The sequence below is a fragment of the Panulirus ornatus genome, chromosome 1 (assembly GCF_036320965.1).
Source record: "Panulirus ornatus isolate Po-2019 chromosome 1, ASM3632096v1, whole genome shotgun sequence".
NCBI classification, from domain to species: domain Eukaryota; kingdom Metazoa; phylum Arthropoda; class Malacostraca; order Decapoda; family Palinuridae; genus Panulirus; species Panulirus ornatus.
Window position 1 is genome coordinate 54,174,243 of NC_092224.1, and position 24,772 is coordinate 54,199,014.

The 24,772-nt window shown below is 49.2% G+C and overlaps 1 protein-coding gene and 1 long non-coding RNA gene across 3 annotated transcripts in view; one reads left to right on the top strand and one right to left on the bottom strand.

Annotated features, from left to right (window-relative positions):
• Positions 1–24,772, bottom strand: part of LOC139749023 (uncharacterized) — a 1,138,420-nt gene that overhangs the window by 804,353 nt on the left and 309,295 nt on the right. The window lies entirely within an intron of this gene.
• The window catches only part of LOC139749009 (uncharacterized), a 557,044-nt gene that overhangs the window by 395,538 nt on the left and 136,734 nt on the right, over positions 1–24,772 (top strand). Inside the window, exons 3-4 of the mRNA XM_071662391.1 lie at positions 8,294–8,493; positions 17,258–17,368. Of these exons, the coding sequence (XP_071518492.1) occupies positions 8,294–8,493; positions 17,258–17,368 (311 nt within the window). The remainder of the gene's footprint in view (positions 1–8,293; positions 8,494–17,257; positions 17,369–24,772) is intronic.

A 24,772-nucleotide genomic window follows, 5' to 3' on the forward strand; every position in this document is an offset into this window, starting at 1 on the left:
CTTCATACCCTCAACTCTGCCCCAGTTAGGGAGCTTTCGGTCCAGTGAAGCTGTCCACATAAACATCTATATTCTCTCACCAATTTCTTTTAAAGGATCGTATCAAAGGGTACAGGGTAGCTCTACCAACCCTCCGACTGTGTTTTCTACCGAGATGTTGCTCAGTCAATCACCTAAGTGGAAGAAGTTTGTTATAATCTGTCTCTCTCACACTGAAGTAGTGTCTAACAGGCGACAAATTCTATGCCGTTCAAGGCCATGATCTCAAGGCCATGACCTCTTCCTCGCCTTCCTCAGGTGTCAGTATTGTGGCGGTTCTACTCCCTACACCTGATGTATGATCGTCATGAGTATATAGGACGACATCCCATCTGGTTCATGAGGACATCTGTTGATGTACGAGCCTCATTACCTTTTCCCACTTCCAGAAGCTCCATGACACAGCTGTAACGTTATCTCCTCCTCTTACATCACAAAGACAGAAAGCTATGAATTATTTAAGGTAAATACGTTTTGCGTCTGTGCATCAGTTCTTGATGCCATCCGTGCCGGCAGCTCCCTCTTAAAGCTTCTCTCATCCAACTGAATCATTTAAGAAACCTACGAAATAGTTTAGTGTGATTCTTTGATCCATCCATAATTTCCCAGTGTACTTCTGCTCTGATGTCCTTCATAATATAATCAGTCTTGGAGGATCGTACCTCTCAAATGCTTGCTGATATCTATGTCTCCTGGGGGGTAACTCTCTCGTATTGTGTCGATATTCCCTTGCCAGTCAACAGCCCTTAAACCATTTATCAATTCATTTCTTCCTCCATTAGTGATAGTGTGTGTGCGTGAGAGTGTGAGTGTGCGTGCGTGTAATTATCTATCCGTAACCATCTATTTGTTCTATACCAGGAGGAAGTTTTACAATCGTAGGTTCCGATCCACTGAACATACACTACGGTCGTACAACTTCTCCAACCTCAGTATGGTGTCTGCATTTGGTATTTCATCATTCAGTTTACTCTGACCATCCATCACTCAAACACCATCAAAGTTCTTCTCTACCCCGTTCCTCAGAAGTTTCTGCTTAACATCATGTTCCAGCTTCTGGGTATTCTTTTCCTGCATCGTTCAAAGAGCTGTTGACTCTCTACATCATCAAGCTAGCCTAGAAACTGAATTGATATGATCATGTCACCACTTACTCTCCTTTCTTCCATGGTGGACACATTCAAGGTCCGTAACCTTTTCCTGTAACTCAGCTGTCTTAACTCTGTAACCATCTCTGTTGTCCTCATCTGGGCATTTTCTGTTAATTCAGTAAGCGCGGTGACCACACTTGAGAAAGCATATTCCAGTATGGGCTAAATGTGGAATGTGAACAACTTACTGAATATTTCTTTTTCCATACATTTGAATGCTTATCTTATCATCACATCATCATGGTGTTGGACTCTGGCGACACGTCAGGGGCGCTGTCTACTACCACGTCTCTCGCACATACACACACCCACACACACACACACACACACACACACACACACACACACACACACACAAGGGCAGGTTGAAGCCAAGGCGGTAAGGGCACGTGTCCTGGAGCCCGCGCTTTGAGGGCTCTGCACACAAAGAAAATCGTCAGAATTAGCGCCAGATAACGTCACGATCTACTGCAGAGAAAGTCACAACAGCAAAAGCCAGGAGAAATCTGGCTTCCACCGGAAACTGTTTGACAAAGTAATCTATTACTACTGCATTCAACCGAGCTAAGCAGAATGGAACTCTAAAGTTCATCACCACCTCTGTGGTCATCCAACTTACCCAAGAATCGAGTTTGGAATTTAGAATCAGAAATGATGGAGGTGACAGGGGGTGGCCACGATCGAGAGGTTGAAGCAGAAGTTGCAAGCAACACCCACATGAAGACTGATCAAGAACAACAGCATCAGGGGTCATCCCCGCCAGTTTCCACCCTGACTCAGGATGAAGGCAAGTGTGTGACAACATGCGAGAACCTACTGTCGAGAATGAACCATCTCGAGTGATTAACATGGAATCGGACACCTCAACACGTACATATAAAGATTCTAGTAAAAGAGACCAATCTAAAGTTAGATCCACTTGAACATTTGTCCATGAACAGCAGACGAGAACTGGAAAACATTCAATCAACAACTGGCAGAGTTTCGCCCTCACTGTGTCTTGTATGCTTAGGTTCCTTCCAGATCTGCGTGTGGCTGCCACGTCTGGAAACATGGAATTGAATACATCAAAGTCCATGACGGGATGTACTGATTACGACTGCCAACTGCCGCAGTGCAACGCAGCGTGTCTACAACCACTCGACAATCAGGAAGCTCAAACTGCAAAGAAATCTGTAAGTCAGTTTTGAACTGGATGTTTACCGTGATGGTGTACCTCACTAAACGATGTCTACCTACCCCTGCAGGACAGTGGTCAGCTGGTCCGTCCAGTTCACAAAGGGACTTTTTGGCCATCATGGACCTTCTCCCATAGTACGACCCATTTCTATCCGACCATTTTTCAAGATCTGGGAGTAAAGGCCGGGACGCCCCATCATAATCACTTCAGCATGATGGACCTTACCTGGTCCACGAGCGAGACAGTTTGAAGCATGATCGCTGCTCAAGTGAGGGAAGACAATTTTTTTTTTTTTTCTGTTAATGTGGATCTACACCGGATCTTGTTCACGATGTTCAGTTAGCATCAACGACTCAAAACTTACTTAAAGAGAACACTTCTGAAGGTTTTCTTGTCCTTCCAAACTCGCAACGAACACTTCAATACAATTGGTTGATCTAGTGTTCAGTGCACTTGAGGGACTCAAAATCCCTGTATGTGACAACGATTGACGATATTATAATAATGCTACCAATATGGCAGGGAAATCTACAGGTCTATAAGCTCGAGCAAAGACTGTGTCTCAATACGCTGATCATGTCCAACGCTCAAAACATCCTCTAATCTGATGGGACCTCCTGCAGCTGGTTCTTCTGTAAAGGCCGTGGATTCCTTTGCCTTCCTGTAACATTCTAGTGAGTATGAAGTTTGCCCTATTCCATTCCTCTGGCACCTTACCTTTCTCCAGCCACATCTTCAACAAGATTCCAAACGATACGTCAGGTGTGTTTACTCACATCCTCAGCACATATTGAGAGCTTTCATCAAGAGAATGAGCATAACATGGGTCAAGACCCTTTAGTACCCTATGAATGTCTTTAACAGATGTTACAATGCATTCCCAAGGCTACCTCACCATTCCATTTCACTGGTGTTGAGGCTATAGTGTTTTCCACTGTGAAGACACTCCGGACCACGTCATGCAGTTCCCTCGCACACGTCATGCAGTTCCCCCGCACACGTCATGCAGTTCCCCCGCACACGTCACGCAGTTCCCTCGCACACGTCATGCAGTTCCCCCGCACACGTCATGCAGTTCCCCCGCACGTCTTTACATCGTCCTCCGCAGCATTTCCTCCCAAGTCATTCAATCTTGTTAGCTTCTCTTTAACTAGCAATTCAACTCTGATGAATTTGTGGAAAAGTTTTGGACCCTCCACTGCAATGTCCACGATAGTCTTGTGAAAGTTAGTTTACTCCTCCTATCTTCCTAACCCGATATGTTCGTAGTTGGTTCCTTGATATATTTCAAGTAGTGGCAGGCTGGGGTCTGCCCCTGTCACGGCATCTGCTCAGCTCCTTCGCATTTTGACATCTTTGACTAAACCGTCCATCCTCCTCCTCTAGCCTTCCTTCTACATGTGTACCTAGAAGGACGCCATGTCCCTATCCTTTCCTTGTAGGTTTTACGGGAACTTCCACCACAAATCCCTGGTTCCTGGCTACTTAACTCTATTTCCCATTTCCTGATATCACAGAAACTGTTTGGTGTGTGTGTGTGTGTGTGTGTGTGTGTGTGTGTGTGTGTGTGTGTGTGTGTGTGTGGTAATAACACACGTGTGACGTGTTGGTAACAGTTAGAAATTACATCCCACTGACCTTAAAGGTCATCTGACTGGGTCATGTAGTCTTATCCACGAAAGGAAGAAGCTGGAAGCACCGAGCCTGTCCACCCTCAACACCATCACTTACACACCTGCCTGACGAACAACGTCTCCCCACCAACACCATAACTTACACACCTGCCTGACGAACAACGTCTCCCCACGAACACAATAACTTACACACCGGCCTGACGAACAACGTCTCCCCACGAACAACGTCTCCCCACCAACACAATAACTTAAACACCTGCCTGATGAACAACGTCTACCCACGAACAACGTCTCCCCACCAACACAATAACTTAAACACCTGCCTGATGAACAACGTCTACCCACGAACAACGTCTCCCCACCAACACAATAACTTAAACACCGGCCTGACGAACAGCGTCTCCCCACCAACACAATAACTTACACACCTGCCTGACGAACGTCTCCTCACCATAACTTACACACCTGCCTGAAGAACGTCTCCTCACCATAACTTACATACCTGCCTGAAGAACGTCTCCTCACCATAACTTACACACCTGCCTGAAGAACGTCTCCCCACCATAACTTACACACCTGCCTGAAGAACGTCTCCTCACCATAACTTACATACCTGCCTGAAGAACGTCTCCTCACCATAACTTACACACCTGCCTGAAGAACGTCTCCTCACCATAACTTACATACCTGCCTGAAGAACGTCTCCTCACCATAACTTACACACCTGCCTGACGAACGTCTCCTCACCATAACTTACACACCTGCCTGAAGAACGTCTCCTCACCATAACTTACACACCTGCCTGAAGAACGTCTCCTCACCATAACTTACATACCTGCCTGAAGAACGTCTCCTCACCATAACTTACATACCTGCCTGAAGAACGTCTCCCCACCATAACTTACACACCTGCCTGAAGAACGTCTCCCCACCATAACTTACACACCTGCCTGAAGAACGTCTCCTCACCATAACTTACATACCTGCCTGAAGAACGTCTCCTCACCATAACTTACACACCTGCCTGAAGAACGTCTCCCCACCATAACTTACACACCTGCCTGAAGAACGTCTCCTCACCATAACTTACACACCTGCCTGAAGAACGTCTCCCCACCATAACTTACACACCTGCCTGAAGAACGTCTCCCCACCATAACTTACACACCTGCCTGAAGAACGTCTCCTCACCATAACTTACACAGGTCAACATTCATCGTTCAAAATTTATCTTTGAACTTCGGTATAAATTCACCATCGTTCACGTACGCCACGAAACACTACAATAAGACATGATGCATCGGCTATACCCTGGGGGGCAGCGTGCCAGACCCGGGGCTGGACGAGGCCCAGCGCTGGCCTGAAGGTCTTCCAGGTCATGCTGAGAGCCCCGGGGACGTCAGGTGGAGGAGGTGACCTGTAAACGTGAATTTCAGGAGACCTAGATGGCTGGTGGGTACGCGAACAGCAGCATGCTGGACGCTCTCCTAAAACCAGGATCCAACCGAAAACTTTAGACTTGTCCCACCATCTCTCTCTCTCTCTCTCTCTCTCTCTCTCTCTCTCTCTCTCTCTCTCTCTCTCCACGCCCCGAGTACCGTGGCGATGATAAGCACTGATCTATGGCGGCCGCTCTGTACCACCCTTCGTTATCATCTTCCCAAGCATGATCCACGACCTTACTTTCACAACCACGACTTTATCTTCACAACCAAACAGTACCTGAATTTCACAACCATGACTTTATCTTCACAACCAAACACGACCTTAATTTCACAACCACGACCTTATCTTCACAACCAAACAGTACCTGAATTTCACAACCATGACCTTATCTTCACAACCAAACACGACTGTACATCTGCAACATCTCCTGTATGATGGTGGAGGAGGAGGAGGAGGAGGAGGCTGGTTCTCGATGAGATGCAGAATCGTTTTCTTCACTTCTTCCTGCCCACATGAAGGCTAGACACAGAGGCTCTGTCGCGAGCAAGGAGGCCTACCAGTAGCGAGCCGCCTCTCTCCGTGCGGGGAGGGTGTGTGGCAGGAGTCTGGCTCGCTGGCTGGCTTGTTGACCCTTACCACTGTGTCCACCAGCAGCCCGCTCTCCAGAAGCATTAGCTATATTAACGATCCGTCTAACTCCCCCCCCCCACACCAACAATACTCTTACCCACGCTGATCTACGACTCCCCGATATCGTCGTCCACTGCCACAAACTGGCCACACGATACACAGCCCTCTCCTGCTCTCTGAATTATTTTGTATTCCTTCGTGACAGGAATTTACGACCAATGAATCTTATCATTTCATTATAAAACTGATACCAAGATGGGTATTAAAGGCGTTATCAGTTATGACCTACGCGTATATCACCCGAGTCTCGCGTCCACCTCACGTCACGTTGAAGACAAAAGGAATATGATTCCCGTGTGTGTGTGTGTGTGTGTGTGTGTGTGTGTGTGTGTGTGTGTGTGTGTGTGTGTGTGTGTGTGTGTTCCACCTCGCTACTGTGGCCGTGCCGACCCCCACGCCCACCTCCCCGGGGGACTGGACTCAGATGTGGTCAAGTCGAGTACATTTTCTTTTTTGGTAGAATACACGAGAAGGACCAGAGAGAGAGAGAGAGAGAGAGAGAGAGAGAGAGAGAGAGAGAGAGAGAGAGAGAGAGAGAGAGAGAGAGAGAGAGAGAGAGAGAGAATCGCTCTGCCTCCTTCCATCTGCTGAGGCAAGTCACTGGTGCCAGCACCGTCAGTATGTACACCTGACACCATCCATACACCACACAAGTTACTGGAGTAGAGAATCACACAAATTAAACTTTCAGAAATAAACCACAAAACTTTAACTATACTATGAATTACTACTACACTCGGAGGTCACGCTAAACTTCTTCATCATGAAGACTTAGACAGTTACTGACTTCTTGATCAACATTGTATTCACAGATATGAATAATGAAGCTATAACTTACGTGCACATCACCATATTATTCTATTACAGGGTTAAATGATCAAGACTATTCTGCATAGACGATTTGCTCTTGTCTATTTGCATCACGTGATGGGCCGCCATCCCAGGCTGGAGAGAGACGTCATCGCACTTGCTTGTTTGATATGTCAATCATCGTCCTAATTATCAATCTCTTCAAAAAAAAAAACAGTCATTCGACTTTCCATCTGTCGTTGTTTATCGTCTTAACAAGGTGTAGTGCACACACAAAAAAAAATCAAAATACTTGATCGCCGTTTCCCGTGTAGAAAAGAACAAAAGAAGAAATGTCCTCATTTGCTCGCATTCACTCTCTGTCATGCATACCGCCTCACACACCAATCTAGGGTCTCCCATAACCGCTTCATACACCATACTTTAGCCACCAGAAAGCAAGCGGTCCTGTGTATATTACATCACTCCAATTTGTTCTGTCCCAAGCGCGCCTCACACCCTCCTGCATGTTTAGACCCTGACCACTTAAACCATCTCTCACTTCATCCTTCCAATTCCTCCTCGGCTTCCTCCTTTACCTTGTTCCCTACACGTCCAACCTGTATAGCCTCTTACTCATCCTCTCCCCATGTCTAAAACATTTTATCACACCCTCTTCAAGTCTTTCATACATTCCACCTCTCACTTCTTGGTCGATCAACCCTCCTCACACAATATAGTGCTCTAAACCATATTATTTCTAACACATCTAACCTCTTCTTTGTATTTTTTTCATTTAGCGCCCACGCCTGGCATCCATACTACACCGTCGGGACTACGTATATTCAAGCACAGTGTTATCTGTCTTCACACATCTTTCTCAATGCGCCCAGGATATTCTCCCCCTCACCCATCCTATAGCTCATTTTAGCTCCCATGGTTCCATTCGCTGCCAGTGTCCACTCCCAGGTATTCTATACACTCCACTTCCTCCAGGTTCCCTCCATGGAAAGTCACACAGCCAGCTATGTACACACAACAAATATATTATCTTAAGGTCATATGGGGTCGATGGATTTCAGAATGAACACAATGATGCATCTTGATAGTTTTGGTAAGTATAGACGCGAGACACGATCCTCAAAAATCGTGGTGGTATATATATATATATATATATATATATATATATATATATATATATATATATATATATATATATATATGTATACGGTACGAAAGACTGCAAATGTGGGGCACGAACCATGAGCATTTTTCAAAATGCTTTGTCTGCTGTCACATCGTTTAACCCCAATATGCAGAGTTTTCTTTGTTGGTTGTACACATACTTTGTATTTTTCTTCCAGTATTGATGCTCGCACGAGACCACTGAGCCGGTCCTTGCACTGGTCTGAGCTGGGGAAGCGGGCGCACTTCGACCTTGGGTCCCCCGAGGCCGGGCTGGTGCTGGAGGACGTGGCAGCCAAGGACCACGGCCTCTACCGCTGCAGGGTCGACTTCGGCATCTCCCCCACCAGGAACGTCAGGGTGAAGCTGCTCGTTGTGGGTGAGTGGATAGTGGAAATAGTTTTACGTTTTCTATGCACAGAAAGTTCAAGGGGGTAAGGAGTAAATGACAGTGAACAGACGAGAATGACAGAGACGAGCAGGTAAACGGTGACGGAGGGACAGAAAAATGACCACCACCTACACTTCAGTACACGATTGGCTACAGACCTACAGTATGAACCCAGTACACTGACTTCTACAGCGATAGAAATCCCTAGGTCATCGTAAAGTGAAGGATTAAAGGCAACCAAGAGGATATACATCAGAGGTGGAGGGAACGAGGAGAAGTGGGAGACCAAATTGGAGGTAGAAAGATGGAGTGAAAAAGATTTTGAGTGATCGGGGCCTGAACATGCAGGAGGGTGAAAGGCGTGCAAGGAACAAGGTGAATTGGAACGATGTGACATACCGGGGTCGACGTGCTGTCAGTGGATTGAACCAGGGCATGTGAAGCGTCTGGGGTAAACCATGGAAAGTTCTGTGGGGCCTGGATGTGGAAAGAAAGCTGTGATTTCGGTGCATTATACATGACAGCTAGAGACTGAGTGTGAACGAATGTGACCTTTGTTGTCTTTTCCTAGCGCTACCTCGCGCGCGTGCGGGGGGGAGGGGGTTGCCATTTCATGTGTGGTGGGGTGGCGGCGGAAATGAATAAAGGAAGCAAGCATGAATTATGTACATGTGTATATATGTATATGTCTGTGTATATACGTTGAAATGTATAGGTATGTATATGTGCGTGTGTATATGTGTATGTGGGTGGGTTGGGCCATTCTTTCGTCTGTTTCCTTGCACTACCTCGCTTACGCGGGAAAAAGCGACAAAGTATATATATATATATGTATATATATATTATATATTTTTTTTTTATTATACTTTGTCGCTGTCTCCCGCGTTTGCGAGGTAGCGCAAGGAAACAGACGAAAGAAATGGCCCAACCCACCCCCATACACATGCATATACATACGTCCACACACGCAAATATACATACCTACACAGCTTTCCATGGTTTACCCCAGACGCTTCACATGCCTTGATTCAATCCACTGACAGCACGTCAACCCCGGTATACCACATCGCTCCAATTCACTCTATTCCTTGCCCTCCTTTCACCCTCCTGCATGTTCAGGCCCCGATCACACAAAATCTTTTACACTCCATCTTTCCACCTCCAATTTGGTCTCCCTCTTCTCCTCGTTCCCTCCACCTCCGACACATATATCCTCTTGGTCAATCTTTCCTCACTCATTCTCTCCATGTGCCCAAACCACTTCAAAACACCCTCTTCTGCTCTCTCAACCACGCTCTTTTTATTTCCAGACATCTCTCTTACCCTTAAGTTACTCACTCGATCAAACCACCTCATACCACACATTGTCCTCAAACATCTCATTTCCAGCACATCCATCCTCCTGCGCACAACTCTATCCATAGCCCACGCCTCGCAACCATACAACATTGTTGGAACCACTATTCCTTCAAACATACCCATTTTTGCTTTCCGAGATAATGTTCTCGACTTCCACACATTCTTCAAGGCTCCCAGAATTTTCGCCCCCTCCCCCACCCTATGATCCACTTCCGCTTCCATGGTTCCATCCGCTGCCAGATCCACTCCCAGATATCTAAAACACTTCACTTCCTCCAGTTTTTCTCCATTCAAACTCACCTCCCAATTGACTTGACCCTCAACCCTACTGTACCTAATAACCTTGCTCTTATTCACATTTACTCTTATATATATATATATATATTTTCTGGAGTAGTGTTCTAATGTACTATCATACAGAGTATAGAACGGTAATCCAGGATAAGACATGTACTGTAGAAAAGACAGGAAAGTGAAAGTAAAGGAAATCATAAGTAACTTTAAAAAACTGATATCAGTAACGGCTTTAATACAGGTGTAACGACCCTCATTACATTCTTTAATCACAATCTTGCATGCTAACCCTTGCACACGATCGTACCGTCGTGATCAAGGGACGTACCGTTGTGCCCAGGATCGTACCGTCGTGATCAAGGGACGTATCGTTGTGCCCAGGATCGTACCGTCGTGATCAAGGCACGTACCGTTGTGCCCAGGATCGTACCGTCGTGATCAAGACACGTACCGTTGTGCCCAGGATCGTACCGTCGTGATCAAAGCACGTACCGTTGTGCCCAGGATCGTACCGTTGCGATCAAGGCACGCACCGCTGTGCCCAGGATCGTACCGTCGTGATCAAGGGACGTTCCGTTGTGCCTACAATCGTACCGTCGTGATCAAGGGACGTACCGTTGTGCCCAGGATCGTACCGTTGCGATCAAGGCACGCACCGCTGTGCCCAGGATCGTACCGTCGTGATCAAGAAACGTACCGTTGTGCCCACAATGTACCGTCGTGATCAAGAAACGTACCGTTGTGCCCACAATGTACCGTCGTGATCAAGGGACGTACCGTTGTGCCCACAATCGTACCGTCGTGTTCAAGGGACGTACCGTTGTGCCCACAATCGTACCGTCGTGATCAAGGAACGTACCGTTGTGCCCAGGATCGTACCGTCGTGATCAAGGCACGTACCGTTGTGCCCAGGATCGTACCGTCGTGATCAAGGCACGTACCGTTGTGCCCAGGATCGTACCGTCGTGATCAAGGCACGTACCGTTGTGCCCAGGATCGTACCGTCGTGCCCAGGATCGTACCGTCGTGATCAAGGGACGTACCGTTGTGCCCAGGATCGTACCGTCGTGATCAAGGGACGTTCCGTCGTGCCCAGGATCGTACCGTCGTAATCAAGGGACGTACCGTTGTGCCCAAGATCGTACCGTCGTAATCAAGGGACGTACCGTTGTGCCCAGGATCGTACCGTTGTGCTCATGGAATCAAAACATTTCTTAATGGGTCGTAATGGGTTTTGAAGACACGCTAACCTCCAAGGGTAATGGGGCCCTAAAAACCCACTAGCCCCCCAGGGTAATGGGTCCTGAAGACGCACTAGCCTCCCAGGTTAATGGGTCCTGAAGACACACTAGTCTCCCAGGGTAATGGGTCCTGAAGGCACACTAGCCTCCCAGGGTAATGGGTTCTGAAGGCACACTAGCCTCCCAGGGTAATGGGTCCTGAAGACACACTAGTCTCCCAGGGTAATGGGTTCTGAAGGCACACTAGCCTCCCAGGGTAATGGGTCCTGAAGGCACACTAGCCTCCCAGGGTAATGGGTCCTGAAGACACACTAGTCTCCCAGGGTAATGGGTTCTGAAGGCACACTAGCCTCCCAGGTTAATGGGTCCTGAAGACACACTAGTCTCCCAGGGTAATGGGTCCTGAAGGCACACTAGCCTCCCAGGGTAATGGGTCCTGAAGGCACACTAGCCTCCCAGGGTAATGGGTTCTGAAGGCACACTAGCCTCCCAGGGTAATGGGTCCTGAAGGCACATTACCTTCCCAGGGCAGTACACACACGGCTTCACAGACAATCGCTGTGTCCACAGTACGGTATATAATGACTGGCCTTGTGTAAGCAACCTCGGCTGATGCTACAGGGTACACTGTCTTCCTGCCCACACCCTGACACTGTGTGTTGCCACCCACACCTTGACACTGTGTGATGCCACCCACACCCTGACACTGTGTTACCACCCACACCCTGACACTGTGTGTTGCCACCCACACCTTGACACTGTGTGCTGCCACCCACACCCTGACACTGTGTTACCACCCACACCCTGACACTGTGTGTTGCCACCTACACCCTGACACTGTGTGCTGCCACCCACACCCTGACACTGTGTGTTGCCACCCACACCCTGACACTGTGTATTGCCACCCACACCCTGACACTGTGTGTTGCCACCTACACCCTGACACTGTGTGTTGCCAACCACACCCTGACACTGTGTGTTGCCACCCACACCTTGACACTGTGTGTTGCCACCTACACCCTGACACTGTGTGTTGCCACCTACACCCTGACACTGTGCGTTGCCACCTACACTCTGACAGTGTGTGTTGCCACCTACACCCTGACACTGTGTTGCCACCCACACCCTGACACTGTGTGATGCCACCCACACCCTGACACTGTGTGTTGCCACCCACACCCTGACACTGTGTGTTACCACCCACACCCTAACACTGTGTTGCCACCCACACCCTGACATTGTGTGTTGCCACCTACACCCTGACACTGTGTGTTGCCACCAACACCCTGACACTGTGTGTTGCCACCTACACCCTGACACTGTGTGTTGCCACCTACACCCTGACACTGGGTGTTGCCACCAACACCTTGACACTGTGTGTTGCCACCCACACCCTGACACTGTGTGATGCCACCCACACCCTGACACTGTGTGATGCCACCCACACCCTGACACTGTGTGTTGCCACCCACACCCTGACACTGTGTGTTGCCACCCACACCCTGACACTGTGTGTTGCCACCTACACCCTGACACTGTGTGTTGCCACCAACACCTTGACACTGTGTGTTGCCACCCACACCCTGACACTGTGTGTTGCCACCCACACCCTGACACTGTGTGTTGCCACCCACACCCTGACACTGTGTGTTGCCACCTACACCCTGACACTGTGTGTTGCCACCAACACCTTGACACTGTGTGCTGCCACCCACACCCTGACACTGTGTGTTGCCACCCACACCCTGACACTGTGTGTTGCCACCCACACCCTGACACTGTGTGTTGCCACCCACACCCTGACACTGTGTGATGCCACCCACACCCTGACACTGTGTGTTGCCACCTACACCCTGACACTGTGTGTTGCCACCAACACCTTGACACTGTGTGCTGCCACCCACACCCTGACACTGTGTGTTGCCACCCACACCCTGACACTGTGTGTTGCCACCTACACCCTGACACTGTGTGTTGCCACCAACACCTTGACACTGTGTGTTGCCACCCACACCCTGACACTGTGTGTTGCCACCCACACCCTGACACTGTGTGATGCCACCCACACCCTGTGTGTTGCCACCCACACCCTGTGTGTTGCCACCCACACCCTGTGTGTTGCCACCCACATCCTGACACTGTGTTACCACCCACACCCTGACACTGTGTGTTGCCACCTACACCCTGACACTCTGTGTTGCCTCTCACTCTATGACACCATGTCTTGTCGCCCATACCCTGACACCATGTCTTGTCGCCCATACCCTGACACCATGTCTTGTCGCCCATACCCTGACACCATGTCTTGTCGCCCATACCCTGACACCATGTCTTGCCACATACTCTGGACAACATGCGTTACCATCCCCACCCTAACACCATGGGGTTGCCATGCACTCCCTGATACTATGTGTTGTCATGCACTTCCTGACTCCATGCGTTGCCACCCTCTCCCTGATACAGTGTCTTGTCATGCACTCCCTGACACCATGCGATGCCACCCTCTCCCTGATACCCTGAGTTGTCATGCACTCCCTGACACTATGCGGCCGCCCACTCCCTGATACCCTGAGTTGTCATGCACTCCCTGACACTATGCGGCCGCCCACTCCCTGATACCCTGAGTTGTCATGCACTCCCTGACACTAGGCGGCCGCCCACTCCCTGATACCCTGAGTTGTCATGCACTCCTTGACACCATGCGTTACCACACTCCCCGATGCCATGTGTTGTCATGCACTCCCTGAAGCCATGCGCTGCCACCCACTCCCTGATGTCATGTGTTGCCATGCACTTCCTGACACCATGCGTTGCCACCCACACCCTGACACCGTGTGTTGTCACCCACTTCCTGACACCAACAGCAGCTCCCCACTTCACCTACACCACGACACTATAAACCGCACTTTTGCCAACACTAATGACCTCATGACTCTAATAATGACCTTTTAGTCGCGTTTCTTAGTAATATAATTATGCTAAAATGTTAATTAATCTGCTTAGCTTCCAGCGAACAATTAGCCATTATCTTCCATGATTATTTTTCAGAATATTCTACTGTACCCAAGTGCCTCCACCTTACTGGTGTCCCCGGGGGTTCTTTACTAGGGTGTCCCCGTGGGTGCTTTACAGGATGTCCCCGTGGGTCCTTTACTAGGGTGTCCCCGTGGGTCTTTTACTAAGGTGTCCCCCGTGGGTCCTTTACTAGGGTGTCCCCGCGGGTCCTTTACTAAGGTGTCCCCGTGGTTTCTTCACTAAGGTGTCCCCCGTGGGTCCTTTACTAGGGTGTCCCCGTGGTTTCTTCACTAAGGTGTCCCCCGTGGGTCCTTTACTAGGGTGTCCCCGTGGGTCCTTTACTAGGGTGTCCCCGTGGGTCCTTTACTAGGGTGTCCCCGTGGTTTCTTCACTAAGGTGTCCCCCGTGGGTCCTTTACTAGGGTGTCCCCGTGGGTCCTTTACTAGGGTGTCCCCGCGGGTCCTTTACTAGGGTGTCCCCGTGGGTCCTTTACTAGGGTGTCCCCGTGGGTCCTTTACTAGGGTGTCCCCGCGGGTCCTTTACTAGGGTGTCCCCGTGGTTTCCTTCATAGGGTGTCCCCGTGGGTCCTTTACTAGGGTGTCCCCGTGGGTCCTTTACTAGGGTGTCCCCGTGGTCCTTTACTAGGGTGTCCCCGCGGGTCCTTTACTAGGGTGTCCCCGTGGGTCCTTTACTAGGGTGTCCCCGTGGTTTCTTCACTAGGGTGTCCCCGTGGTTTCTTCACTAGGGTGTCCCCGTGGTTTCTTCACTAGGGTGTCCCCGTGGTTTCTTCACTAGGGTGTCCCCGTGGTTTCTTTACTAGGGTGTCCCCGTGGTTTCTTTACTAGGGTGTCCCCGTGGTTTCTTCACTAGGGTGTCCCCGTGGTTTCTTCACTAGGGTGTTCCCCGTGGTTTCTTCACTAGGGTGTCCCCGTGGTTTCTTTACTAGGGTGTCCCCGTGGTTTCTTTACTAGGGTGTCCCCGTGGGTCCTTTACTAGGGTGTCCCCGTGGTTTCTTCACAAGGGTGTCCCCGTGGGTCCTTTACTAGGGTGTCCCCGAGGTTTCTTCACTAGGGTGTCCCCGTGGTTTCTTCACTAGGGTGTCCCCGTGGTTTCTTCACTAGGATGTTCCCCGTGGTTTCTTCACTAGGGTGTCCCCGTGGTTTCTTTACTAGGGTGTCCCCGTGGTTTCTTCACAAGGGTGTCCCCGTGGGCCCTTTACTAGGGTGTCCCCGCGGGTCCTTTACTAGGGTGTCCCCGTGGGTCCTTTACTAGGGTGTCCCCGCGGGTCCTTTACTAGGGTGTCCCCCGTGGATCCTTTAATAGGGTGTCCCCGTGGGTCCTTTACAGGGTGTCCTCGTGGGTCCTTTACTAGGGTGTCCCCGTGGTTTCTTTACTAGGGTGTCCCCGTGGTTTCTTCACTAGGGTGTCCCTGTGGTTTCTTTACTAGGGTGTCCCCGTGGTTTCTTCACTAGGGTGTTCCCCGTGGTTTCTTCACTAGGGTGTCCCCGTGGTTTCTTTACTAGGGTGTCCCCGTGGTTTCTTTACTAGGGTGTCCCCGTGGGTCCTTTACTAGGGTGTCCCCGTGGTTTCTTCACAAGGGTGTCCCCGTGGGTCCTTTACTAGGGTGTCCCCGTGGTTTCTTCACAAGGGTGTCCCCGTGGGTCCTTTACTAGGGTGTCCCCGTGGTTTCTTCACTAAGATGTCCCCGTGGGTCCTTTACTAGGGTGTCCCCTGATTCCCTTACAAAGGTGTCCCCGTGCCTCCATTACACATGTGTCCCCTTGATTCATTTACTCTGGTGTCCCCAAAGCACCTTTATACAGGTGTCCCCGTAGTTCCATCACACAGGTGTTCTCATGGTTCGTTGACACAAATGTCCCCGATGGTGTTCAGGCACACATGTCCCCGTGTAGATGTCCCACTTATCCCACAAACACAAGGAGGTAACGTCAGATGGTAATGGTAAAGAGTTACCTACATGAGGTACGTCTAGATGATGAATACTTCAGCTACCTCGCTTAAAAGCATTTCATACTATATATATATATATATATATATATATATATATATATATATATATATATATATATATATATATATATATATATACAGTCATCCTGCAGATAATTGTCTAATTAAAAGGACGCCCTGGTTAATTTTTAGAAAAATTCTATACCCCGGATAATTAGCTGTGCAGATGCCTTAACCAATTATTCCACACCACCTGATGATGATAATAATAATAATAATCATTCATAATCTGGAATGATTATGTCTCATACCTCAGGGAAATGTTCATGACCCAATTATTTCTCAAACCAGAGGTGTTATCTTGCATCTGAGGTAATTATCCTACACCTCTAGACTCACCTTAACGCCTATAATTATCCTTTACCTTATATAATTACATCATTATGAAGCTGTGTAATTATGTTACATCGCCATATGTTCGTCGTCACATCTGGCTTAAAATTCATTTATGCTGATTCATTTTTTTTCAGGGGGTTAATTACTTACCACAGAGACCTAATATTGGCCAGCCCAAGACCCCGGATGGTGTTAAACACTTGGTGTAATTACTTCACACTTGGTGTAATTACTTCACACCACGTAATCAACTTCCTTTTTCTAATCCCAGGAAATGACTGTGTTGGGTACGCCCCTGAGCCCTCCTTCCCCAGACACTGTAACCCCGGATACTAACGTAACCCCAGATGATAATCTTGCCAAACTAGATAACAGCAGCTCTCGACCCCCCCAGATAATAATCAAAACTCCCCCACACACATAATTACCTAAGCAGTTCCCCCAGATAACTTGATGACGTGTGTGGTCACCGGCAGTTCCACCTCGACGTGTGAGCATCCTGGGCGGGTCAGGCCTCGAGGTCAGCGGGGTCATCGGTCCCTACCCGCTCGGGGGGTCACTCACCCTCACCTGCCACGCCACCGCAGGTAAGTGCCGTCCCTCCACCTACCACCTGCCACGCCACCGCAGGTAAGTGCCGTCCCTCCACCTACCACCTCACCTGCCACGCCACCGCAGGTAAGTGCCGCCCCTCCACCTACCACCCCTCACCTGCCACGCCACCGCAGGTAAGTGCCGCCGCCCCACCCCAACCTCACCTGCCAAGCCACCGCAGGTAAGTGCCGCCCACCTCCCCACCTCACCTGCCACGCCACCGCAGGTAAGTACCGCCGCTCCCCCTCCACCCCTCACCTGCCACGCCACCGCAGGTAAGTACCGCCGCTCCCCCTCCACCTCCACCCCTCACCTGCCACGCCACCGCAGGTAAGTGCCGTCCCTCCACCTCCACCCCTCACCTGCCACGCCACCGCAGGTAAGTGCCGTCCCTCCACCTACCACCTGCCACGCCACCGCAGGTAAGTGCCGCCCCCCCAACCTCCCCACCTCACCTGCCACGCCACCGCAGGTAAGTGCCGTCCCTCCACCTACCACCTGCCACGCCACCGCAGGTAAGTGCCGCCCCCACACCCTCCCCACCTCACCTGCCACGCCACCGCAGGTAAGTGCCGCCCCCTTCCCCCACCTCACCTGCCACGTTACTGCAAGTAGGTGTCACCCCTCACCTGCCACGTGGCCACAGCTAGGTGTCACCCCTCACCTGCCACGTGGCCACAGCTAGGTGCCACCCCTCACATGCCACGTGGCCACAGCTAGGTGCCACCCCTTACCTGCCACGTGGCCACAGCTAGGTGCCACCCCTCACCTACCACGTGGCCACAGCTAGGTGCCACCCCTCACCTGCCACGTGGCCACAGCTAGGTGCCGCCCCTCACCTGCCACGTGGCCACAGCTAGGTGCCACCCCTCACCTGCCACATGACCACAGGTAGGTGCTCCCCCTCACCTGCCACATGGCCACAGCTAGGTGTCACCACTCACCTGCCACATGACCACAGCTAGGTGTCACCACTCACCTGCCACATGACCACAGCTAGGTGTCACCCCTCACCTGCCACATGACCACAGCTAGGTGTCACCACTCACCTGCCACGTGGCCACAGCTAGGTGCCACCCCTCACCTGCCACATGACCACAGCTAGGTGTCACCACTCACCTGCCACGTGGCCACAGCTAGGTGTCACCACTCACCTGCCACGTGGCCACAGCTAGGTGTCACCCTTCACCTGCCACGTGGCCACAGCTAGGTGCCACCCCTCACCTGCCACATGACCACAGCTAGGTGTCACCACTCACCTGCCACGTGGCCACAGCTAGGTGCCACCCCTCACCTGCCACATGACCACAGCTAGGTGTCACCCCTCACCTGCCACGTGGCCACAGCTAGGTGCCACCCCTCACCTGCCACATGACCACAGCTAGGTGCCACCCCTCACCTGCCACGAGGCCACAGCTAGGTGCCACCCCTCACCTGCCACATGACCACAGGTAAGTGCTCCCCCTCCTCACCTCTCCCTTCCACACAGGTAGGCACCTCGTCACCTGCCGTCCAGTCACCTGAGAGAGGCAGTGTCCGACGCCCGCGCTCTCCTCCTCATACCCGTCGCAGTCCGGTATCCTGCTGGTACAACCCATCACACACACACACACACACACACACACACACACACACACACACGTACAACCTGACCCTCACTCGGGGCATGTGTAGCCTCACCCTCTCGGTCTCTCGTCCTCCTCCCTCCTGACGGTCGTCCAGTGTATGTGAGCCTCCTCCTCCTCCTCCTGGTCCTCCTGACGGTCGTCCAGTGTATGTGAGCCTCCTCCTCCTCCTCCTCCTCCTGACGGTCACCCAGTGTATGTGAGCCTCCTCCTCCTCCTCCTCCTCCTCCTCCTCCTCCTGAAGGTCGTCCAGCGTAAGTGTTGCCGCCCACAGGGCGCCACATCCTGGGCCCTGGTCCAGCCACGGGACTGAAGGACCTGGCAAGACCTATCCCATGCGGTCGTCCTCAGACACCTCCTAACCCCCACGTTGCTCCCACAGTGGACGACGGTCGACTGGATGACAGCGGGCCTTGTGACTGCACGTACCATAGCTACAAGCTATCCCTGATGCTTAAATGAACCATAGCTATATTACGTAACCACAACTGCGCCCGTTGTAACTACCGAGGCTATAAGGTACCCTTGTTGTATAACGCAAACTACTCGATTATCCCAGAGACATATCACCATGATGCAGTTATCTATAAACGAACCATGATGCCGGCAGATACACTGAGCGAACAGACGCACACGAAGCATGTCTCCACTTCTGTACAGTAACCATCTACAACAAGTAGACTGTACAATAACCATCTACAACAAGTGGACTGTACAGTAACCATCTACAACAAGTGGACTGTACAGTAACCATCTACAACAAGTGGACTGTACAGTAACCATCTACAACAAGTGGACTGTACAGTAACCATGTACATATGGACATAATTTTAGGGCATGATCTTGCAGCGTGACTTAGAAAACCTATGTAATAATTTCTTGTTCAAAATCTCTTCCGTGTTCTCATCGTGTGGACGTCAGTGGTAAGAGTGTGGTAGTGACGACACCCACCAGGGAAGGAGGAATGTGTGTGTGCGTTATGTTACCGTCACTGATGCTGGTTACACACACACACACACACACACACACACACACGCACACACACCGAGGGTGGGTCTCGTTTGTACATAGTGATGCGCCCGCCCATGGCACACTCCCCACATCTGCTGGCTGTCCACTTCGTCATGTGTATGTTTGTGTGTGTATGTTTCTGTGTGTGTGTGTGTGTGTGTGTGTGTGTGTGTGTGTGTGTGTGTGTGTTACTGGCCTGTAATACAGTTCGAAGATAAGCTCATGCGAACTATCGAGTGGTTGTACACAACCTTTCAAGACAGGGGCCAACATGCCATGATGAACAAGTCCTTCATACAAATTCAGAACCTTCAGAAAATCACATATATTTCCTTCAATTATCTGGATGTTTTTCATGATACATCCTCCATCTTAACTAGGTAACATTAGGCGTAATGTGGCAACCCAATCTTCAACTCATGATGTACCCTCAGTTCCTGTACCAAAAATTAACTCCTGATAAAGTTATTAAACCAGTCAGGAATTTCTTTCGTCTCGTCCACTTTTTTCCTCTACATTTCCCCTGCTCTTATAACCATGTTCTTCTGAATTGAACCGCCCATGTGCCACATACGGCACTGGCCGTCTCCGGCATTTAATGGCATTCAGAAATATTCCGACCGTAAATTTGTATCGGAGATGTTAGTCAGCAAGTGAGTACCGGCAACTCATATAAGTGTACACATCCTTCGCTCATAATTTGTTTTTTAAACCCAGCTGGTCATCAGCTATCAACATGGCTAGTACTTCATCGCCACCCTGCCCACGCTGCCAAGAAAATGAATACAAATGGTGTATAAATATTCATAAAGGCAATGGACATATATAAAATAAATATTATGAATGGGAATTATAGCCTGATTCCATAATGAGATGTGTATATATCATGGAGTTAGGAGATGGTAACGTGCGTGGCAGAGTTGTACCTGAGCATTTATTCATCTAACAATCTTACCACGCTCCTAAGTAACGTGATTATATATGTATATGTATATATATATATATATATATATATATATATATATATATATATATATATATATATATATATATATCATACAAGCCTCCAACAGCCAGGATCGAACCCGGGACCCCTGTGAAACAGCGGGAGCGCTACCGCTAGGCTATGATCGCCCCTAATAGGGAAATGACTATTCAAATACTATGTACTCGAATATATCCCTGGGAATAAGGGAGAAAGAATACTTCCCATGTATTCAATGCGTATCGTAGAGGGCTACTAAAAGGGGAGGGGTCTGGAAATCCTTCCCTCCCGTTTTTACTTTTCCAAAAGAAGGAAGAGAGAAGGGGGCCAAGTGAGGATATTCCCTCTAAGGCTCAGTCGTCTGTTCTTAACGCTACCTCGCTAACGCGGGAAATGGCGAATAAGTATGAAAAAATGTACAAAAAAAAAAAAATACATACGGTCCACACAGAGAATGGTTTTCAATATCCCAGCTTTAAACTGTGATATCCATAAAACATGAAACAAAACCAAAAATCACAAAACTTCAGTCAAAAGATGTTTTCTTCCCTTGGTTTACCTGCGACAGAGACGTGATCAAAACCATCAAAATGTAATGACCCAACAATTCACTCTCAGCTTCGTGCAGCGAAGATCTACGGTTTATGATCACAGAAATTACGGCCTCAACATGACGACCTATTATACCACACACATATGGTTAATCCGGTTATTCAGTTCACACGCTTCCTCTATCTTATGCATGATGTGACTTTTGTCATGGGACGTTTCTACTTATCTTGGCCTTTTATCTACTGAGCCACGTCCTTCACTCTCCTCTCTACACTCTCCATCTCCCATCACTGGTAACTGTTTACTACCTCCCTCCCCCCTTTTCATTATATATCTCTGAAAACCTGTTGTAACACTGCTCCACAACCTGACTGTGGAATTCTTTCTCCAAGTTTACGAACTTGAAGAATATCTGTTCAACTTTTTTAAACTCCCAACCTAATAATATACAACCTCTTGGTATCATTTCCTCTGATTCTTTCTTATTTCTTCGTAAACACATTCTTAAACTCAAGCAATACATGATCGCTTTCCTGCAAAGTTCACGTTCCCCCAAACAGGTGTCCGTGAAGGATAGAGTGATGGCATACCAGCCCCTCTGATTCGTGAGTTTTTTAGCTCCTAAATACTCTTATATTCCCTCGCCTCTTCCATATCTAAAACAGTTTAGTACACTTTCTTCCTTCACTATATACATGGTTTTACAAAACCTATACTTTCACTTTGTTTCCTTTCAAACACCGTTACTTTACTTTCTCTCACATTCGCCTTCACTCCCCTAACACACATCACAGAACACACTTACAACCCTCTGCAACTCCTTCACTCGCAGCAAACAACACAGTACCACCTGCAGACAGACGTGTCGCTAACCACCACACTCCAGGGACGGGAAGTCGTCCTGATCACATTCTCAGAACGTACGCCTTCGTGACACACGTTCTTAATGCGGATTTAAACATTCTGAATCCATTTCCCTATCACTGTAATCCCTAAATATTACAACCGTTCGATCACCTAGTGGGGCTCGCCTCCTGCACCGCCGTGATTGTAATTTCATTAATATCATCAAAAATTTGATCCGGTTCATTAATACTTTTTTCCGTGGCACTGCACACTGACCAAAAGTATCTGAGTGGGATTTCTCGCAATAAATTCAGTCAGTGTACACCACATGACGGATCCGCTACTACTGTCTCCTGGAATTATGCTTCACCGGGTTGGTGGTACGGTACCTGGTTCTACTAAGTGGTATCTGGTCATACCAAGTGGTACCTGGTCCTATTTAGTGGTCCTGGTCATACTAAGTGGTATTTGATCATACCAAGTGGGTGTCTGGTGCTATCAAGTGGTGTCTGGTCCTATTACCTGGCATCTCGTCCTACTAAATGGTGCCTAATCCTATACAATGGTACTGGTTCGATCAAGTAGTGCCTGGTCCTGCCAAGTGGTAGGCCGTCCCACTAAGTTGTTCATCTTCTCATGTAGCCAAACCTCGACCACTTCTCACCTCTGGCCCCAATGCTGGACTCGCATTTTGCCTTCGTACCCTCACTGGTAATGTTTTGTACCTTGATGTTTTACTGTTGGTTTCTACACTCAGCTCCTCGACTTCTTTGACAGTTGTATGAGTCTACCCACCCTGCGGCTTGTCCCCAGGCCAGTCTGGGTCTGATTCCCCCCAAACCCCCAATCCCCACCCCCTCCTCAGCCACAGCCTCGTCCCTCAGCTGGGCCACTACTGGGTCAACCACATCCTTGTCCCTCAGCTGGGCCACTACTGGGTCAACCACAGCCTTGTCCCTCAGCTGGGCCACTACTGGGTCAACCACATCCTTGTCCCTCAGCTGGGCCACTACTGGGTCAACCACATCCTTGTCCCTCAGCTGGGCCACTACTGGGTCAACCACAGCCTTGTCCCTCAGCTGGGCCACTACTGGGTCAACCACATCCTTGTCCCTCAGCTGGGCCACTACTGGGTCAACCACATCCTTGTCCCTCAGCTGGGCCACTACTGGGTCAACCACATCCTTGTCCCTCAGCTGGGCCACTACTGGGTCAACCACAGCCTTGTCCCTCAGCTGGGCCACTACTGGGTCAACCACATCCTTGTCCCTCAGCTGGGCCACTACTGGGTCAACCACATCCTTGTCCCTCAGCTGGGCCACTACTGGGTCAACCACAGCCTTGTCCCTCAGCTGGGCCACTACTGGGTCAACCACAGCCTTGTCCCTCAGCTGGGCCACTACTGGGTTACCTTCACTTGTTCCATATGCTCTGAAGTCCCCAGTATTTCTATTTCTACTAACATCTTTTTTGTTTTCCAGTTTCCTACCAATGTCCGCCTACCCTTCTGTTCATCGAACATTTGCCATCCTATTCTTCTACACGCTTCATTACCTTCTCACCAACTTCTATATCATGGTGTTCCTATTCCTTTTGGAGATTTATATTTTCCTTCCATACACACTTCCTGTATCGTATTCAAGTGTTGACGAAATATCTCCAAAAACTGTCCCGCTTCTTCCAAACTTCCAATATCTTCGACTTGATATTGGCGATGGACTTCTTCAGCCTCCCTGCATGACAATTCAATTCATTTTCTCCTTTCTTCTTATTTACTGTCTGCATCTCCACCCAGATTCCAAATTCAGGTGAATCTCTCGTATATTCATTGTAATCAAGACCAACTCAGGTCCACAACAATAGAATTCCATAACTAGTTGTGGCCATATTTCCTAAACGGGTCTATATTGGCCAAGACGTATCCTCCTTAACCTAGTTTTTATCAACGGTTTATCACTGATGTGTCTCGTCCAGGTGCGATCATAACAGTCACCTGATGAGGTGATTACTCAGTTAAATGTTGAATTGCTTGGTGGGAATTTATCCTGGTTCTGTGTGTTTATTCCAGTGGTATTTTAAGTATATATATATATATATATATATATATATATATATATATATATATATATATATATATATATATATATATACGGTGAGGTACACGTCCTCTTGTCCTGATTACCCTCACCCCTATATAGAGGATGTCGGGCAGAGGAGGCTCTGAACTGCACACTAACATGCCCCTTGTTCCAGATTATAAACTCACAAAATGTAACTGAGAGTGGCCCAGTGACTTAGTATATAAATAACGGACAGACAGACAGACGTTTGTACTTTATATGGAACAAATCATATGGCTTGTTTCCACATGTAAGGGC